This window comes from Puma concolor, chromosome C1, assembly GCF_028749965.1.
Source record: "Puma concolor isolate L17-30 chromosome C1, mPumCon1.1.hap2, whole genome shotgun sequence".
Taxonomy (NCBI): Eukaryota; Metazoa; Chordata; class Mammalia; order Carnivora; family Felidae; genus Puma; species Puma concolor.
In genome coordinates, this window is record NC_141674.1 from 164,133,660 (window position 1) to 164,152,585 (window position 18,926).

Below are 18,926 nucleotides of genomic sequence, written 5' to 3' on the forward strand. Positions count from 1 at the left end.
GGCGAGGAGGGAATGTGTCACAGGGCCTTGCTTTGCGGGGCAGGGGGCGTTATTTGAGGTAATGGCAATAGCACAAGAGCAGAGTGAGGAGGTCTGGTTTGTCACTAAATTGCCCTGTGACCAGAAGGAGGTCATTTCTCTAAGCCTTAGTTTCCTTATCCTTAAAATGAGAATGGAAATGACTTTTAAGTTCCTTCCCTGAGTCAATAATCAGTCCTGGGAGATTAGGCAAGCAGCAGATTCTTTTTTGTCCTTCTAATCGTGGTAAAATGTATATACAACACGAAACTTACATTTTTACCATTGTTTTCATTCTTTATTTTTAATTGTGGTCAAATATGCACAGAATGTACCGTCGTAGCCATTTTTAAGCGTAGTGGCATTAAGTACATTCACAGTGTTGTGCAACCATCACCACTGTCCATTTCTAGAACTTTCCCATCATCCCGATCCGAAATTCTACCCATTGAGCAATAATAACTCACCCCTCCCTCTAAACCTCGGCAATCTCTACTCTACTTTCTGTCTCTATGAATTTGCCTATTCTAAGTACGTCGTTTAACTGGGATCACAAGATTTGTCCTTTTGCGTCTGGCTTATTTCATCAAACGTGTTTTCGGGGTTGACACATACTGTAACACACATCAGAACTGCTTTCCTCTTTAAGGCTCAGTAATATCATATGGACACACTGCTGTTCCACTGATGGACGCTTGGGTTGTTGCCATCTTTTGGCTGTCGTGATTATTGCTGCTGTGAACACTGGCGTGTAAGCTCTCTGTTTAAGTCCCTGCTTTCAGTTCTTTTGGGGTATATACCTGGCAGCAGAATTACTAGATCCTACGGTAATCCCGTGTTTAGCTTTTCGAGGAACCACCAGACTGTTTTCCCTTGGGTTTTCTCTAAAGTGAGGGCACTCTGCCGTGCCACGGGTCTGTGCTGACGAATTACTTTGGGAAGTAGGTTGAAACCAGCTGGGTTCAGCCCAGCAGTGCAGTTTACCACTCTCCCCAGTACTCATATGGGTCAGGCGTGTTCCAGTGCTCCGAAGGCCACGATGAGCCCAGGGTGCACGCTTTCTCCTTCTGAGGTGAACTAACTACATTGTGGCTGGAAAGTGGCTCCGAAGGGAAATAAGTTTCTGTCCTGTTCACTTGCCTGGAATTTCAGAAACGGTGAGGATATGTGCATACATTTCTGATTTCATTGCTAGAACTAAGCCCCCCACACCTGACTGGACGAGGACTGGGGAAGAGGGCAGAAGACCTAATTGGGAAGGCAGGAAGGGGGTTGGCACTAAGACTGAAGCTCTCAAAACCCTGATGGGAGTTACAGGATGGCCTAGATCACGTGGGGCGTGTCCAGGGGAGCAAGGGAGCAGGAGATCCCACCCAGCCCCGAGCTGCTGAACTCAGACTGGCTCTTGGTTCACATCTCAGTTCTTCTGCTTGCTAGTGTGGGCAGTGAACTTGAGCTTCTCGAGTTCAGCTTTCTCATTTGTAAAATAGGGACGTTATAAAGTTATGAAGATAAAACAAAACCACGTGTGGGGCGCCATTCGCACAGTGCCGGCCCTCACGCTCAGTACAGCTTAGGAAACTAGCTGGCTGTGTTCCTCAAGCCCCGACTACTCAGGCGCTGTGTCAGAGTGGGAAGCCCTTCCCTCACCTCCCGGTTCTCGAAATCTGCTTTAAAGCATGGGTTTTTTGATGCGCTTTGCATTTTGGTGGCCATTTCCAGAACTTACATGTTGCCTTTCTACGGCTTCCTTTCTCTCCAAATCAAACGCTTCGTCTTTTGGGGACCGGCAGGTGGGTTTTACTTGCACGTACAAAACTGACTTTAAGCAAAGGATACGTTCTTTGCTTAAAAAAAAAAAAAAAAAATTAAAAACAAACCAACAGAAAGCCTCAGTTATTCTGGGCAAAACTCTTCCAGACGCCTTTGGACGTGAATATGTCTCGTCAGTGACCCCATTTCATTTACTAAAAATGGTTTCACTCTCCAGGCAGCCAGAGCAGGATTAAAGGGAGAAATGATGTGAAAATACTTGAGGCCATAACCTTATGTAAATACGAATCATTATCATTAATCATAAACACAGAAAATGAGATGTTTGGTAAGTGAGCTGTATCAAAATAGACAAGTCTTCCTGTCTTCCCTGCCTTTCCCTGCTCTGCCTGGTGCTGGGAGCAGAGGTGGCCTCAGCTCTGCTCATCCTTGCTGATTTAATTCAATGAGCCGACCTGCAAACACAGCCAGGGTTCCAATGATGCAGACAAGCATGAAGACTCCAAGGAGAATGTGGTCCATCACCATTGCAACATACTTCCATTCCTCAGCCGCCTGGGAGAGAGAAAAGTGTTAGAATTTCCTTACGATGGTTTTTGGACTCACCATGTTCGTGCTATGCATCAATTATGGCCCACTCAAAGCCCGTAACATCCCTTGGCTGGCGTCGTGGTCTTTATTATTCGAATAGATTATTCACAATGTGTTGGCTCACTAAGGTGGCTTAGAGGTGGTCACCAATGCTGCCTCTTGAATGCCAGCCTACTCCTCAGGACAAACCCATCCATCTGTGTTCACGTATTGGATCATTGAAACCCGGAGGTGTGGGTTTCAAGTCACGAAGCTTACGTTATTGGACTCCTGGTCTGACTTCATGGTCTCTGCGATGTATTTGACTCCTTCAATGGCACTTTTTACCTCCGGGTGTTTGATCAGGGGAGAGTGGAAGCCCATGGGTGGAGGCCCCGGCTTCCCAGAAATGTCAGAAATATCAATGTCTTCTGTAAAAATCTTTTTGTCTTGTTTTTCTCTGGATGGTCTTTTCATTGTGGAGAAGAACATGATATTTGGGATAGTGTCGATAAAAACCTAACACGAAAAAGAAATCCATGCATGAATTAACGCCAGTAGTGCAAGTATCAAACTCTGACTTTGAATTAGCCGTGTGACTTTAGGCAAATCAGTCAGCTTCGCTGGACCGTAGGGTCTTTATCCTCAAAACACAAGGACGATACTAGATTTTCTCAAAATTTCCTTCAGACTTACCCCGTGGCCTGTCAAATTACTATGGTTAATAGAGCTGATTTTGTCATGTGAACAGTTCACCACTGGAGGGAGCCCGTGCGCAGCTGTTGGGCTCGAGAAACCAATGAAGTTTAAGCTTCCAGCCTTCAAGGAACCGGCTTCCTTCAAAGCCTTGTGTTAGTTGGATAATATGATTAAAGGAAAAGCCCTTCTGGCTAAAAAAATATATGAGGGTCCAGCCTCCAAAACAGCCACAGTGTTTTTTTCTCCCCATTTCTGTATTCCTGAAGAAATGCAACATGGGCGTTGCCAGGAGTCACGTAAGTCTTTATAGATACAGGGACTGATTGTCCTCCCAAAAGAATACACTGCAAGCAATAGTTTCTCTGTTAATTCATGACAAATCTTTTGCATTCTGCAGAAAACACCCTGATGTCAGTGTCTCTGTGAAGTTTTACCTAAAAACTGACATATTTGAAATGCTAACACTTTTTAAATTTCAATAATGCAAATACCTGAGACCAAGTTCCTCACGAAAACTCACTTTTTGACAATTTCTTGTCAAGCATCCTCTCTATCTCTAGCCCTTATTCTATTCTCAGCAGATGATTTGACCAGCAAAAAATAAGCAGTCTGTTCACAGATTGGGAGACATACAAACAGAAACCTCAGGAATTTCACAGATTCTGAATAAAAAGTGATATATTCACCTTCTCTAATCAAAGAGACTCTTTAAACGTGAATTTGGAGTGGGCTTTATTAATTCTGTTTTTCTTCTGTGTCTGGGAAGGCTATAGGAATTACTTATCCCTAGAAAGAGGCTAAAAGAAAGTTTCTTCCGGAAATCCTCTAAAAATCCCCGGAAAGGACAGTTCCTAAGGGCCCACATGCATCAGCCAGAATTCCACCAGCCAAGTGAAGGGAGAGACGTTTGTGAGGGCAGTGCTGCCCCCCGGGGGGCGGGGGGGGGGTGGTGGTGGCAGGGCCCTCGCTCGCTCACCTTGCGTACCCAGTCGGGCATGACGTGGGTGCTGGGGGAGCGGTGGTGTGTGTTGATGACAATGACCGTGATGATGATGGACGCGATGACAAACACCATGGTGAACAGCATGTATTTCCCAATCAAGGGCACGGCACTGGAGGTGGAAGGGATTAGCTCCACGATGACCAGGAGGAACACGGTCAAGGACAGCAGGACAGAGATGCTCAGAGTCATCTTCTCTCCTGCACGGAATGAAAAAGAAATACAACCCATTCACTGGTTATGGGCTGAATTGTTCTCTTCGGTTTTCTGCATGGAAGTCCTAAGCCTCATGGCCTCAGTGGCAGTATTTGTCGATGAGGCCTGTAAAGACGCAATTAAGTCAACATGAGTTCATCAGGGAGGGCGCTCCTCCAATGACTGGTGTCCTGAGAAGAAAGGGGGATTGGGGAGCACCTGGGTGTCTCCGCCGGTGAAGCGTCTGACTCCTGCTCAGGTCACGATCTCGTGGTGCGTGAGTTCGAGCCCCGCATCTGGCTCTGCGCTGACGGTGTGGAGCCTGCTTGGGATCCCCTCTCTCTCCCTCTCTTTCTCTCTCTGCCCTTCCCCCACTTGTGCTATCACTCTCAAAATAAACTTTAAAAAAAAAAAAAAAAAAGAAGGAGATTAGGGCACGGACACACACAGAGGGGAAAGACCAGGGGAAGCCACAGGGAGGAGACGGCCATCCACAAGCCAAGGAGAGAAGCCTAGAGGAAACCAGACCTGCCGACACCGTGACCTCCAGGACTGTGTGGACAAAATTCCTGTTGTTTCAGCCACCCGGTCTGTGGCACTTTATTAGGGCAGCTGTAGCAGACTAATACGCCACAAAACCCAGGGGGTGAGAACCATGTGACCCGCATACAGCTGGGGACATTTGGGGGGCAGAATTTCGTCCTCTGGGACCTTAGCACCTTAGCTCTACTGACCATGGCAAGTGACAGACACTTCCACTAGAGGCCGCCAAGCAGCCGAGGGCTGCTTTGTCTCCTGTCCCAGCATTCCACTGCTTGGTGGAACTCAGGGAGCCAGGTACACCAAGCTGAGTGACAAGCTAGACTCCAGGTGGCAGTTTTTCTGTCTGCAGCAGACTATCATCAACCTCACAAAGCTGAGCCACGGTCTGACCTACTCGTGACCCAGCAGGTGGATGGGCAACCCAGGAGCGCATGCGTACTTTTCTCGGTATGGGAGGGGGCTGCAAGACCAAAACCGAGAAAAGGACAAAACCAGTGAACTTTGCACATTCATTTAGAGGACAGTTTGGTTTTCTTCTTGTTTTGTCTTTCATATCAAGGGACCAGGGGTTCCCCTGCCCCGACCTCTTCTCACCAGATCCTATCATTTCAGGGTGGATAATTCCCCGTTCGAGTCTCGGTATGGCAAGCCAGGAGGGTGGGGGACTGAATGGCCCTGGAATATTTTTGTGGGGACTGACGGCCTCGGAGGCAGCTCGAGAGCCTTTGGAAGGGACTTCCCTTGGGCTGGTCTTGCTGTTTGTCTCGGGAGACCCTTGTGTTGTCCCATTCGCCAGTATGGAGCTTTTCCCCGTACTGGATGCTTCCAGATGCTAGGAGTGTATACAGGAAATGGAGTGGATGCAAACAAGAAATGATCGATTCCACCTAGTGAGAAGAAGTCTACCGAGTGGGTAGGAAAGTCTTTAAAAGTGAAAAAGAGGGGGCACCTGGGTGGCTCCGTCGGTTGAACATTTGACTCTTGGTTTCGGCTCCGGTCATAATCTCACAGTTTGTGAGCTGATAGCACTGAGCTTTCTGGGAATCCTCTCTTTCCCTCTCTCTGCCCCTCCCCTGCTCATGCTCACTCTTTCTCTCTCTTAAAATAAATAAACTAAAATAAAGATAGGTAATTTTTTGTGAAAAAGATGTAAATATGAAAATTGATCAAGTTACATCATATTTCTTGAGTAATAATGATAATAACTAACATTTACCAAGCATTTTCACTGTTCCGCATGCTTTTCAAGCATAAACCATCGCACATATAGAGATTCTGACTAGTTTCCATATTGCCCTAACTAGTAGTCTCTTCACTTTAAGAAGCTTAATTTGTTAGAAAGTCAAAAACAAATTGTGTTTGTGATCATTTGTTTAAAAATAAGTACAGTCATAAGAACAACGGGCATTCTGTGGGGCAAGTTCTGCCTTATTCTCTACTGTATCCGTGCCACATAACAATTGTTCAACAAATACATGTCAAATGAGTGAATTCATAATCTTTTTTTCCCCTTGTTATAAAGTTAGACTTAGACTTTCTATGTGTGCGTGTGTGTGTGTGTGTTTATTTGTGTTTATCATTTTGATATAATTGTTCCCTGTCATAAGTTTGAGGACTGTCTGTATCCTTTCTTTGTCCCCACTTGTCCGCCCTAAATTGTTTATGAGCAGTGACTTCTCACAGGCACTTGTGTGCCCTCTTCCCCTTTTCTGGGGATTGTTGGTGTTTGTTGAAATTATGTCACAGATGTGATCACTCAGTAGGAAATAAGGAAGTTGTCCAGGCTGATATGTGAGAAAGACTTGCCACTTGGGAAGTATGGTCGTGTGTGTAAAGATAGTGCCACCCGGAAAACAGACATGCAAAAGCGATTTTCAAATGGCAAGCGGTGAGCAAAAGAGGCAAGACCTGGGAGCGCCTGGGTGGCTCGGTTGGTTGAGTGTCCAACTTTGGCTTAGGTCACAATCTCACGGTTCGCGAGTTCAAGCCCCGCGTTGGGCTCTGTGCTGACAGCTTGGAGCCCGGAGCCTGCTTCCGATTCTGTCTCCCTCTCTCTCTGCCCCTGCCCGCTCATACTCTGTCTCTCTCTCTCTCAAAAAAAAAAAATAAATAAACGTAATTTTTTTTTTTTTTTTTAAAGGGGCAAGACCTGGCTTGGCCAGGATATAGCAAGTGGCTTCACAGGGGAAGTGGCACGAAGGGTGACCCAAGCCTTACCCAGCATGTCTCTGGGCACACAGTAGGTATTCAGCAAGTAAGCATTGATGGTTATTCGCTTTAACTACACTGAGCTGTGTCTGTGCACCTCCAGGGTCACGGTCAACTCTCTGCCTGCTCCGTAGTCTGCTCTAGCTGTGAGCTCCCCCCACCCGTGACTCACCACTGAACGTGGCCTCTCGGTAAATGCATCCTCCCAGCGATGATGATTTGGGCCTGTCTGCTCATCCTTGTTTGTTAGCCCATAATTATTTCTGGTTTTCCCCAAAATAGCGGCACAAGATCTGCCTGCATCAGCAGCCATGGCACCTGCACCCACCTGAGTCTGTGGGCAGGTAGAACACCAGGCCGGTTAGGAAGGAGAAGAGCAGGCAGGGAATGATGACGTTGACGATGAAGTAGAGGGGCAGGCGCTGCATGACGAAGTGGTAGGTGATGTCCAGGTAGGGGGTGGAGGGGCAGCAGGCGTAGAACACCCAGTGCTTCCAGCCTCGGGACTCCTTGATCACCCATTCTCCGCTTTCCATGAAGTTGCTTAGGTCTGGTTGGTCGCTTTCCTGAGAAGATGAAATGAAACTTTGAAAACCCAGCCACATCACCCTGAGGAGGGGTGGGTTTCAAAATCAGCTGTAATAAAGCAACAGGAGGCGGTGCTGTCGTGTACCCCGGACAGGACCCACGAGGGCCACTTCCGGTTTGGGGCCATAGAGTCCTTTCCTGTAAAATAAGGGGGCTGGGACTATTGGGATCCTCCATGTTGGACTACACATTCAAGTCACCTGGGAACTTCAAAACGTATTGGTGCCTTAGTCCCACCCCAGACCGATTAAGCCAAAATTCCTAGGACGGAGCCTAGGCATAGGAATTTACATAAGCTTTCAGGTGGTACTCATGGGCACACATCAAGAACCGTCCCCGTATCGAGAACCACTGAACTGGACGATCCCAAAGTTCAAATGGGCGCTGAGAGCCTGTGACTCTGGAGGCGCAGAGTTGGACACCTGAATTACGCGTTTCCTGAGACCAGCCGCATCACACGAGGGCAGCACCTACCGGGTTGATGGCCACCACAGAGCCATCGTAGGTCCAGGTACCCAGCTTCATGCTGCAGTTCTGTTCATCAAAGGGAAAGTGGGTGACGATGATCTCACAGTAGCTTTTGAAGATGGCTGGAGGCGTCCACGTGATGTGGCCAGTGTAGTCCAGGAGCACTTTGGTGAACTTGACAATGGCAAAGTCACCATCTGCACTGCAATTGGGATCAAAGAGGAACATGACTCCAAGTGACGGATGAGCCTTCAGTTCTGCTCGGGGATGTTAGCAGGAGACAGCTGTTAATTATTCAGGTGCTAATTATAGACGCTTTCACTGGGACAGTGTCACTTTTTATCCATAGCAGTGTTTCCCAGGTTTGTCTGATAATAGAATCGCTGGGGTGCTTGTTTAAAATACAGGTTTCCGAGCACCATCTGAAGCACTAAATCAGAATATCTGGGGAAGAACCTAGGAATCTAGTTTTAAGGAAATAACAGGTAACACTGTATACCCGATTTTTTTTTCCTTCCCAGTCCTCAGTAGTATTTGTAATGTTAATTTCCATCTATTCCTCCCCCAGTATATCTTGAAAGTTAACTGGGGGAAAAAAACAGGAATTTAAAATAAAAACAGGTCCAGTGGCTCGTTACTGTGGTAAGCAGGTTAAGAAGGGCTCTGTTACCTCTTTCAGAACTATTTAGAACTCGATAGGGTGGGGCTACAAACCCAGATGCCTCCATGGCCAGGCAGGTGAGGAAGGCGGTAAGGGCAGGGGAGAGCCCTCTCTCCTCTAAAGAAGGTGACACTCCGCTTTGCTGTGGCTTCCTTGTGTGAGTGAAGGCCCAAAACTGCCAGATATTTGAATTTTTCCTCGGAAGCGGGAAATCTAGATTTTTTAATACAAAGTTTCCATATTTTTGAATGTTGGATTTTTCTAGAGAGACTAAAACTCCAGAGTTCAATGTGATATTTTTAAATTTCCGAAAGTTGGCACTAATTTCTCACTACAAAAATCCAACATGGTAGATATTAAAAAATAAGAAGCCACTTCTGCAGGCCTCATTCAGTGGGCAGTCCACTTGACCCCAAATGGCCTGTGTCCTGGGGCCTTGGCCAAAGGCATTTAGAATAGATGTTGAACAAGTGGGTGGGGTCTGCCTTGGTGGGCTTTCGGGTACATATGGCATATATTGGAGTCTCACTTCATTAACCAAGAGATTTTCTTCCCACTGATTTTTCCTTGGGCTGGAGGTAGGGCTCTATCCAGAAAACTATGCAGTTTTGGACCTTCCCAAAAGAGACCCAAAGAGCAGAGGGCCACAGGGTCATCTGGGTCCATCTCTATAGATAGAGATAAGTAAAACAGGGTTCTCCCCCCACCAGGGTGTTCCCGAGTGAGTTTGTCAAAAGGAGGAGCGGATTTTAATGGCGACTCTTAGATTCTTGCTGAACGAGAAAACTGACTAACACAAGACACTCTGCTCCATCAGCGTATTTGTCCGAAAAGGTTACACAAATGATTGGATAATTTGGCTCAAGCTTGAATCTCAGGTGCCACTGGGAAATATGTAGTAGAAAATCAAAGTAGGAGGGCCAGCCTTAAATGAGGGTGTCATTTCCATTCACAAGCCCCTGCCGCCCTCCCTGGTCAATCTGCGAGAAGGCACAGCCTGCTCACACAGACACATGCTGTAGAATGTCAGGCCGCACATCCTCTCGGCCGATGGCGAATGCTCCTGCCTGGGAAGGATGCTCTTTGAAACGAACGTTCCCTGACAAATGAAGGGCATATGATAATGAACCTGTCATTAAACCAGAGTGTCTTGAATCACATTATAATTTCACAACATGCAGTCTGTCACGGAGCCCGGTGGATGGGTTACGCAGGCATCCCAGGCCATCAGCAGCACGCGACGCCCTGGGAAGCCGTGACGACGTGATGGATAACAACCCCGGGAGGTTCAGACCTATTGGTAGGAAGGACATTTAATTCCAAGGAACTCAATTATATGAATTTGGGTTCCTTGGATGGCTGCCCTACACCCTTCAGGAGCTCTCAGGGATTAAATGTCCCCCACCCCACAGCCCTGATTCAATTTGGCTCTGATAATTGTTTCTATTCATAACATGAGACACCATATGGCACCCCTAGCATGTCAACTTGGCTCTTGGTTTTTAAGGGTTATTTAATGTGAACGGTGGTGAGAAGCATACTGAGAGTAGCAGCCCTTCCAATAGGGCTTGGGCTCCACCTGCCCCAGGAATGTCGCCCTCCCCAGCCCGTCTGTTTTGCTTACTTGTTATAGAGAACGAGGTCTGGGCGCCAGATCTTTTCCGAAGGAATGTGAATTTTTTTCACGCCACCATAGTCCTCTGGATTCCATTTTAGGTTGTAGTCTACCCATTGCTAAAACATGGAGACGACATTTTGCTAATAAAAAGAGCTAAACACATTTTTCAAAAACCTAAGAGTTCTGATGGGTATGATAGTTCAGATGTGGACAGGAGTTGTGCTCCAGTAAAAGAGGTTTGATTCAGAATTCAGCTTGCACGCTAGTAAACAATAACACCAAACGCCTCTATAGTACTGACTACTTGTAGACACTATTACAAGCATTTTACCCATATTCATCTCGTGGTCTTCACAATAGTCCTCTGAGGGAAGAGCGATTATTGGCCCCATTTTACAGATGAGAAATCAAAGGTACTTCAGGGTAGCCCGTCTCCCATGCCATCCTGCCCACCCCAGGAAAGGAGCATGACCTTCTGGTAAACATTTCCCCCAAGCAGGCAACATCATTTTATAAAAATGGTATATTTCTTTCCTACCTTATACAAGTAATAAATGCCCAAAGTAGCAAATTCAGATGACACAGTGTTATGACCTGAACTGCGTCTCCCCCAGAATTCACGTGTTGAAACCCCAGTTTCCAGTACCTCATAATATAACTTCATTTGGAGATAGGGTCTAATTAGGTTAGAATTAGGTGCTTAAGAGAGGCTCTAATGCAACACAACTGGTGTCCTTAAAGAAGGGGACATGGGACGGCAAACATTTTCAAGAAGAATGCCATGTGAACATGACGTTGGCCAACTACACGCAAAAGAGACAGGCCTGGGGCAGTTCGTCCCTCATAGCCCTCAGACGGAACCAGTTCTGCCGATACCTTGACTTTGGACGTTTGGCCTCAAGAGCTGCAAGAGAATAAATTTCTCTTGTTTGAGCCACCTCGTTTGTGGCTTTGTTTATGGTAGGTGGCCTAGCAAACTAATATACAAACACAAAACACGAAGTAAAAAACAAACACACACATACCAACAAATACGACCCATAATCTCACTACACCAAAATATTTATACTTCCACGATGTTGGTATGTAAACCGTGTTACCCAGATTGATTCCCTTTGGGCTCAGGTTAAATTCCGGGGTGATTACCAGCAGCATCAATGCAGTTATCTAGCTGAATACCTGTTTCAGTCGCACATTGGTTGTCACAATCTGATTTACTTCATCCTGAAAAAAGAGAAGACCCCATCTTTAGGGGTAAGGACGGGAGGAGGGGGGAGGGTGCTGCAGGGTGAGAGGGGCGGGGAGCCCAGAGTGCGGCTGTCTCACCACGTTGATGAGCTGTATCAGCTGCAGACCCACGGTGACCTCCACAACCTGGCGGTGGTCTTCCACGGGCCGAACCACACTGTTGTAATCTTCAAACAGCTTTGCCACCAGGCGGGTCTCATGTTCGGAGCCTAGGACGAGGCCAGCTGAGACAGCAAATGACACACACACTGTCAGATTCTGCTCCCCGCCCTCTACAAACACTCGCATAAGTAACTGAGGCGTGACCAGCTAATGGAAGGCACACAGGCCCCCTTGTTGAAGGGCTCCCAGTGCAGCTTCTATTGCCCTAAGTTCTTTTCCAATCGCAGCTGCTGGTGCGGTCCCTTCCCTGGTGGGGTGTGCCAGATTATCCTGACACTTGTGCTCTGAGCAGATGACATTCCTTAATACAGCCTCTGGCTGAATCAGGCTTGTCGCTGCGCACACACAAGAAGACAAGTCCACACAAAAGCCCGTCTTCGTATTTCAGAGACTACTCATGGGGCGATGAAATCTCAGGTTGGCTGGCGTCAGATCTCACGATGCGCTGAACAGCCGAAAATTGATGCCGGTTCATACCCGCTGGGATGACCGCCATTCACAGAACTGAAGACGGTGAGTGTTGGTGAGATTGGGGCACGGTGCAGCCACCGTGGGAGAGCGTTTGGCGGTTCGTCACACGAGGTGCATGCAGAGTGACCCTGTGACCTAGTGATGCCACTCCTAGGTGTATCCCTCAAAGAACTGGCCACACAAAAACTCGTGCACCAGTGTTCACGGCAGCGTTATACATAATAGCCAAAAGATGGAAACAACCTGAATGCCCATCAGCACATAAAGCGGATGAACAAATTGCGCCATATACATGCGGTGGAATATTTTTCACCCATAAAAATGAATGAAGAGTTGACTCATGGTACAACATGGTTGAGCCCTGAAAACGTGCTAAGTGAAAGAAATTGGACACAAAGGGGCACATAGTGTGTGATTCCATTGATATGAAATATCCAGAAGAGGTAAATCCATAGAGCTAACAGATCAGTGGTTAGCAGGGGCTGAGGAGACAGGGGAAGCGAGAGTAACTGCCGATGGGTACAGGGTTTCCTTTTGGGGTGACGAAAACGTTCTGGAACTAGATAGCGGTGATGGTTGCACAACACCGTGAATGTACTAAATGTCACTAAATCACACACTCCAAATGGTAGTTTTATGTGATGTGTATTTTCCTGTGGCAAATTCTACATAGTGTGTTTTTTCTTGTAATTAAAGAAATTAACTGCTGGTGGGTCCGTGTCCCTGTTAACTTAACATTAAGTAAACACCACGTGCTTTTCTGACCTGGGTTTGGAGCTCCTCCTGTCTGGAGCACGAGTGACTTCTTAGGAATCTTTACTGCATTTTCCCTCAGGTGGGTGAAAAATAGTATCTACTACTCTTGGACCCCACAGCTTTTCTATATCCAATGTTATGCAGTTCTCACCAGCCTGCGACGAGGCAGGCAGACGGTCATTCTCACGTGAGATCTGAGAGGCTGGAAGACTTGTCCAAGGTCCTGCGGCTGGGGCGGGGCTTGGGAGGAGCCCTGTCATTCCGCGCTGTGCTCCTGCACTGACTCGTGAGGTCACGAGTGTGCCGTGGGCTGTCTTAGAAAGTGCACGAATGCACCCACCGTTCTAACCATGAGAAAAAGCGTTCCAAATTCCAGCAAGTGCCTTATGAAGGATCTTTGTAACTCCAGCCTTACGTGGATTGGGGATTGTCTGTTCAGGGTCATGAGAGGAAGCAGACACATGATCCATTTGCCCTAATTCATGTAAGCAGATCTCCCCTTTCCGCAGGTTATTCCTGAAGCCACCATACCTTTTCCCTGGGCCGTGACAACTTGAAAAATCGCATGAGTGAGATGCTTTCCCTTGTCCCCAGTAATGTTAACCTCTTGCCTCTAAGACAGGTCATTATTTTTCTTTATTGTTTTTCTCCTTGAATCCTAGGTTTGAAAGAGTTTGTCAACCAAATAACTGTTAAGTTAACCAATTACCTTTCTATTTTTATTAATAAAAATAACTAGCGTATCCAATTTGTTATGTGGCAGACACGCTTTATACGTTATTGACTCTTTCTTTTCTCGTAACTGGGTGGGGTAGGCACGGTTCTTGTCTTCACTTTACAGAGGAGGAAACTGAACCATAGGGAGGTTGAGTGAGTTGTCCAGATTTCATAAACGGTGGAGCCAGGACTCAAGCCCAGCGACCATGCTCTCCACCACTATTTCTCACCCAGAACTTTGGACCAGCTTGAAATAACCAATGTCACACAATGAGTCGAAACACGTTCATCCCCACAAAAATGTGTATTTTGTTAGGAGAGCTTCATTGAAGGCCCTGTATTTGTATTACCTTATTGAATCCTTATAATAATCCTATGAGATAAGTCTTTACTCCTAGTTTACAAGTGAGAAAATGGACATTCGGACAGTCGAAGCATGTGCTCATGGTTCCCAGCTAGTTGGAAGTGGGATTATAAATGCAGGCAATCTGACCCCAGGGTCTGTGCTCTTTGTCACCTCCCTTAGGGTGAATGTATCTTTTCCATTTGGATTTTTGAAGCTTTCCGCGTAGCTTGTTAAATGTCTTCATTATGACCTTCCTGGATTCTATGTATAGAACCCCTGACCTAGCCTACCTCATTTCTAGTTTCCCCAATTTTCTGAACCCCAAAGCATCCATGCAGCACTTAAACACAACGCCTCACCCAAATCACTTGCATTCAAGGACGCTTCAAGGGAGCGTGTTGTCCAAAGACCCAGTTTTTGCTGTCACCCCATGGAGCACCTGGGACACAGCAATGCCCTGTCTTCCACACCTGTCTCTCCTGGGCCCCTCCTGGCTCATGGACAGGGCACTGTCATGGGTCACTGAGTGCCTTGGCTACAGAGTGTGAAGCTATTGCTTTGGCACTAGCTGGGCTGCTTATCTTTAAGTGACTGTTTATTCCCCTTTGACAGGAAGACCATACTAGAAAGCAACAGATAGAGCAGATGGTCTACATTATGTAGCAGGAAAACTATGCAGGCCAACTCTATGGTCCACTGGGGAGAAGGCAAGGACTGGGAGACAGGCCCGGTCAGCATTCCAGTGACATTCGCTTCCTCCTCTCTCAGTCTCACTAATAACAAGGAACCTTGTTCTTTCCGTAATGCATTTCTAAGGAATTTCTAAGGAGGTCTCCATTTCTTAGATTGGGTTCATTGTTTGTTTCTTTTTTTCCTGCCCAAAGCAGGGTGGAGTAATAGAAAACATACAGGACTTGAAGTCAGAATTCTGTGATTCTGTTCCCAGCTCCAATGTGGTCCGTATAATTAATTGGACCAGTTCTTCACGGAATCAATGAATCACAGTAGATACTTTCTTAAAAAGACAGGGTATAAATTAATAAACACACACACAGAAATAATGTCAAAGTCTTTCTTTTCAGCAAAATCATAGGCGTAATCTGTATTCAGATGGTAGTAACATTAATTCATTCATTATCTGTTGAGCACTTACTATATGCAAAGCATTGTTTTAAGAGCTTTGAGATATTCAGAGATGAATTATACGAATCTTGTCTTTCTACCCTCATGAAGATTGACATTTGTCATTTACCCAAAGAGCTAGGAACAAGTTGCAAAGTAATATGGAGTAAGAAAAGTGGCAGTGAAGTACTTGGGATTCTGGAGACGGAAGAGAGGAAAAGGTTGTGATGAAAGGTGCTATGTAAGTAGAACAGAGATCATTATGTCCCTGATGTGAATGAGAATTTTGGCCACAAAGAACTGATTCTAACTAGGGGAACCCAGCCACAATTTCCAAGTGTTCTTTTTGTACTCTACTAGGTCGATTTGCATTTTTTAAAAAAATTTTTTAATGCTTATTTATTTTTGAGAGAGAGAGAGAGAGAGACAGAGCATGAGCAGAGGAGGGGCAGAGAGAGAGGGAGACAGAATCTGAAACAGGCTCAAGGCTGTCCGCACAGAGCCAGATGCAGGATTCAAACCTGGGAACTGTGAGATCATGATGACCTCAGCTGAAGTCAGACAACCGACTAAGCCACCCAGACACCCCTCAATTTGCAGTTTTTATGGAGGAACAGTACGATGGATTGGACAAAAGGAGTTCTGAAATGTTACTAGTCACTTTAGGTAATTCTCGTCTCAACGTGGTGCCGTATCTCTAGCTACCTTTGACACTTGCAGGCTGTGTTTTCTAATGAGGCCCACAATAAACAGTCTTCGACTGATCTCATTCCAACCTTTATAAATTAGGTGACCTCAGGCAGGTCAGTTCATGTCTTTCAGCCTCAGTTTCCCTATAATAACAAATTTAAGTTGTGGGCCTTGCCTCATCTAGCTCTGAATTTCTCTGAACTCCTATGTGAACTGATACCAGGAAATTCTAGGTTTGATCTAAATAAATATCACATGCTGTTTTAGATGGGTAAACACGCATTTTCAGGGGTCTTTGGTATCCTAAGAGATCACCTGAGGATTTTCACATGTAAGCGTATCACTTAAGAATTTTCATTGAGTGTAGCGTTTGCAGGCACATACACGCTTACACACACACACACACACACACGCGCGCGCGCGCGTGTGGCACACCCACTGCACCACCGTCACCAACGCTATCACCACCAGGCCAGTTTGGGTTGGATCAAGTCCAAGTCCCGCAGACTGGAATTTATCAGAGCTCAGGCAATTTCCCTGAATTCTGCTGTTGAAAAACATGAATAATAAAGCTTTTTACCATTGTTGCCCAGAAGGCCTGTGTTTGTCGGAGCAATATTGGAAAAGAGAAATCACAGAATGTCAGCCGTCTCGTTTCTCCATTGGGATGATATCACCAGTAAACTTTTATGTGAAGCAATCAGCAAGCATCTCCTACTTCCCCCTACCGGAAGTTTGGGATCAAGGCTAGCGTTTCAGCTGCTGTGTTGTGACACATTCCAGAGGTGAATGCAGGTCAAGGGCTGTGCAAGGTTTTTATAGTTTCATTTCAAACCCAAACTTACATATGGTAAAAAAGTAGGCAGAAACGCATTCATAGGGCCTTTTGGTTTTTAACTTTGGAAGTTAAAAAAAAAAAAGAAAGAAAGACCAAATATGTAATCTCTCACGGAAAGAGTTTAGTTACAATTATTAATAGGATTCTCTTTCCAGCACATGGAGCTGTCAATCAATCTCTTCATTATCAGAATTCTCCCAGAGCAGTAAAAGGACTTGTTAACCAAATTGTCTGTAATTATAAGATGCCACTCTAAGTGCTTACGGTTGTTCAGATATGAAAGCTGCTCCGGGAGGGTGGTAAGGCTGCTGAATCTGATCATAAGGGCAAGTCCGATGCCAGGCACTGATGGAGGCAGAGACCCGCACATCTACTTTGCAGGCTTTGAGCCCACAGCTCCTATTTTAATTGGATAACACAAATTAGAAATCTTTATCCACAAACCGAATCAAGCCAACAGGAGTGAGAAACTGACAGAGTATACTGCCTCAGGCTGACAAAGCCCTACCACTCTGTATTCCCCTCAGACAAGCAACATACTGGTCTGGGGGCTTCCAATGCTTCAGCGTCACAGGAGAGCCCCTCGACCCTGGCACTTACCTGAGCAGAGCCCAAGGAGCAGGAGGAGCGGCCAGGGCTCCATGGGCTGTGGGTGCTGGTGTGGATGGGTGCCGCTCGTGGGGACTCTCTGGCTGGAAGCTTGGCTGTTAGAGGGCTTGGAAAGTGAGTCGGCTCAGTGGAGCTATTGTTTCACACCACCTGTTTGTGGTAAGTGACAGCTGGGCTGCCCAGAGCCCTGGGAGCCCAGGGAGTTGCTAAGGGCCTAACAGTATTACAGGGTGCCTCACTTTACATAATTGCTATACCCTTGACAAGTTGACTGTGAACCGCACTGTATGTTTAAATGCACCATGAGTCAGGTTCAGTTAAAATAATTTATAGTAGGGAATGAATTCTTTTGAATGGTGAGCAATCCCCTCCTTTTTGTGTAAACCAGACCCCCATCTATGTGGACTGATTTGATCAGGGTCACTAGGTCTGAGTAGATAGTCAGCTGTTAGTGTAAAACACTGATCATCCTGAGTCACAGAAGTCCACATTCTACACGTAGGACAGTTTGAGTTGCTGTGGCTCGTTCTGGGCTGAGAGTGCATGGGGCTCTTGTGCTGAATGACTTTGAGAAGAGTGTGGTTGGTGCTGAATCTGCTGGTGGAGACTTCCACCAGACTTGGGTTTGGTTTTTAACAAAGATGGCTTCTTCCATAAAACTGGTTTTATTGCCCCCCCCCCCCCCCGCCCCCGAGCGGACTCTCACTCAGGCAAGCAAAGAGCAGAGTGGTTCAGCTTTTCAATTTCCTTGTTAAAAAACAACAACAACCCTAGAAGCCAGCAGTTAGTGACTGCTCAGTCTGAAAAGTATTTTTACGAAAACAGGGAAGGAAGCAGTTATTTAAAAGGAGACCCTGCCTGCTCCTTTCCTTTTTCCCAGATAGAATCAGGTGAGGAAGGTCCCTCGTCTCAAGTCCAAGGACAGTATCCTGACACATCCACCCATTCTGGTGAGTCAAAACAAATAATTAGGGAAAAGGCTTGGAAGGTACAGGAGATAGCTGCAAATTCACATTATTTATATATTTTTTTTCTGTTTAATTTGTGGGAGGTCAGCTCTCTATCCACTAAAAAATTGGTTCTCTCCTTTCCGGAGTGTAGCATTGTGACTGCCTAGCCAGAAAAGACATCCTTCTATCGAATTCTTGTCTCTAGAAGGAGCCATGTGTTTCTGGGGTTTTTTGTTTTGTTTTTTTTTTTAGGTAGGCTCCAGGTCTAGTGTGAGCCCAACTTGGGGCTTGAACTCATGACCCCAAGATCAAGACCTGAGGTAAGATCAAGTTGGACGCTCAACTGACTGAGCTACTGAGGAGCCTCTAAGTTTATTTATTTAGTTAAGTAATCCAACACCAACATGGGGCTCAAACCCATGACCCCAAGATCAAGAGTCACATGCTTTTCTGACTGAGCCAGCCAGATGCTTTGTTTTGCTTGTTTAAGTCCACATGTAAGTGAACTCATATGGTATTTGTCTTTCTTTGGCTAGCTTATTTCACTTAGTATTATGCCCTCTAGATCCATCCATTTTGTTGCAAATGGCAAGATCTCAGTCTTTTTTTTTTAACTAATATTCCATTGTTTAAATATACCACATATTCTTTACCCATTCATCAATTGATGGACACT

At 46.1% G+C, this 18,926-nt stretch overlaps 1 protein-coding gene across 1 annotated transcript; it reads right to left on the reverse strand.

Annotated features, from left to right (window-relative positions):
- Window positions 1–289: 289 nt before the first annotated feature.
- Window positions 290–17,442, reverse strand: CHRNA1 (cholinergic receptor nicotinic alpha 1 subunit). Its single transcript, XM_086718928.1, has 9 exons — window positions 17,292–17,442; window positions 11,668–11,813; window positions 11,521–11,565; window positions 10,348–10,457; window positions 8,069–8,264; window positions 7,335–7,572; window positions 4,037–4,260; window positions 2,641–2,880; window positions 290–2,346 (listed from the first exon to the last, which is right to left on the reverse strand). Exons 1-9 carry the CDS (start codon window positions 17,332–17,334, stop codon window positions 2,215–2,217), a joined length of 1,374 nt encoding a protein of 457 aa, XP_086575054.1. The 5' UTR covers window positions 17,335–17,442; the 3' UTR covers window positions 290–2,214.
- Window positions 17,443–18,926: the final 1,484 nt, after the last annotated feature.

What these genes read in the sequence shown, in the direction of transcription:
- CHRNA1 (XM_086718928.1), bottom strand. Translation starts at nt 17,334, where the DNA reads ATGGAGCCCTGGCCGCTCCTCCTGCTCCTTGGGCTCTGCTCAG. An exon ending in CTGTGGTGGCCATCAACCCG is followed by an intron (nt 7,573 to 8,068) that starts GTAGGTGCTGCC and finishes TCATCTTCTCAG; the next exon opens with GAAAGCGACCAACCAGACCT. An exon ending in CAGACCAGGAGTCCAATAAC is followed by an intron (nt 2,347 to 2,640) that starts GTAAGCTTCGTG and finishes TCTCTCTCCCAG; the next exon opens with GCGGCTGAGGAATGGAAGTA.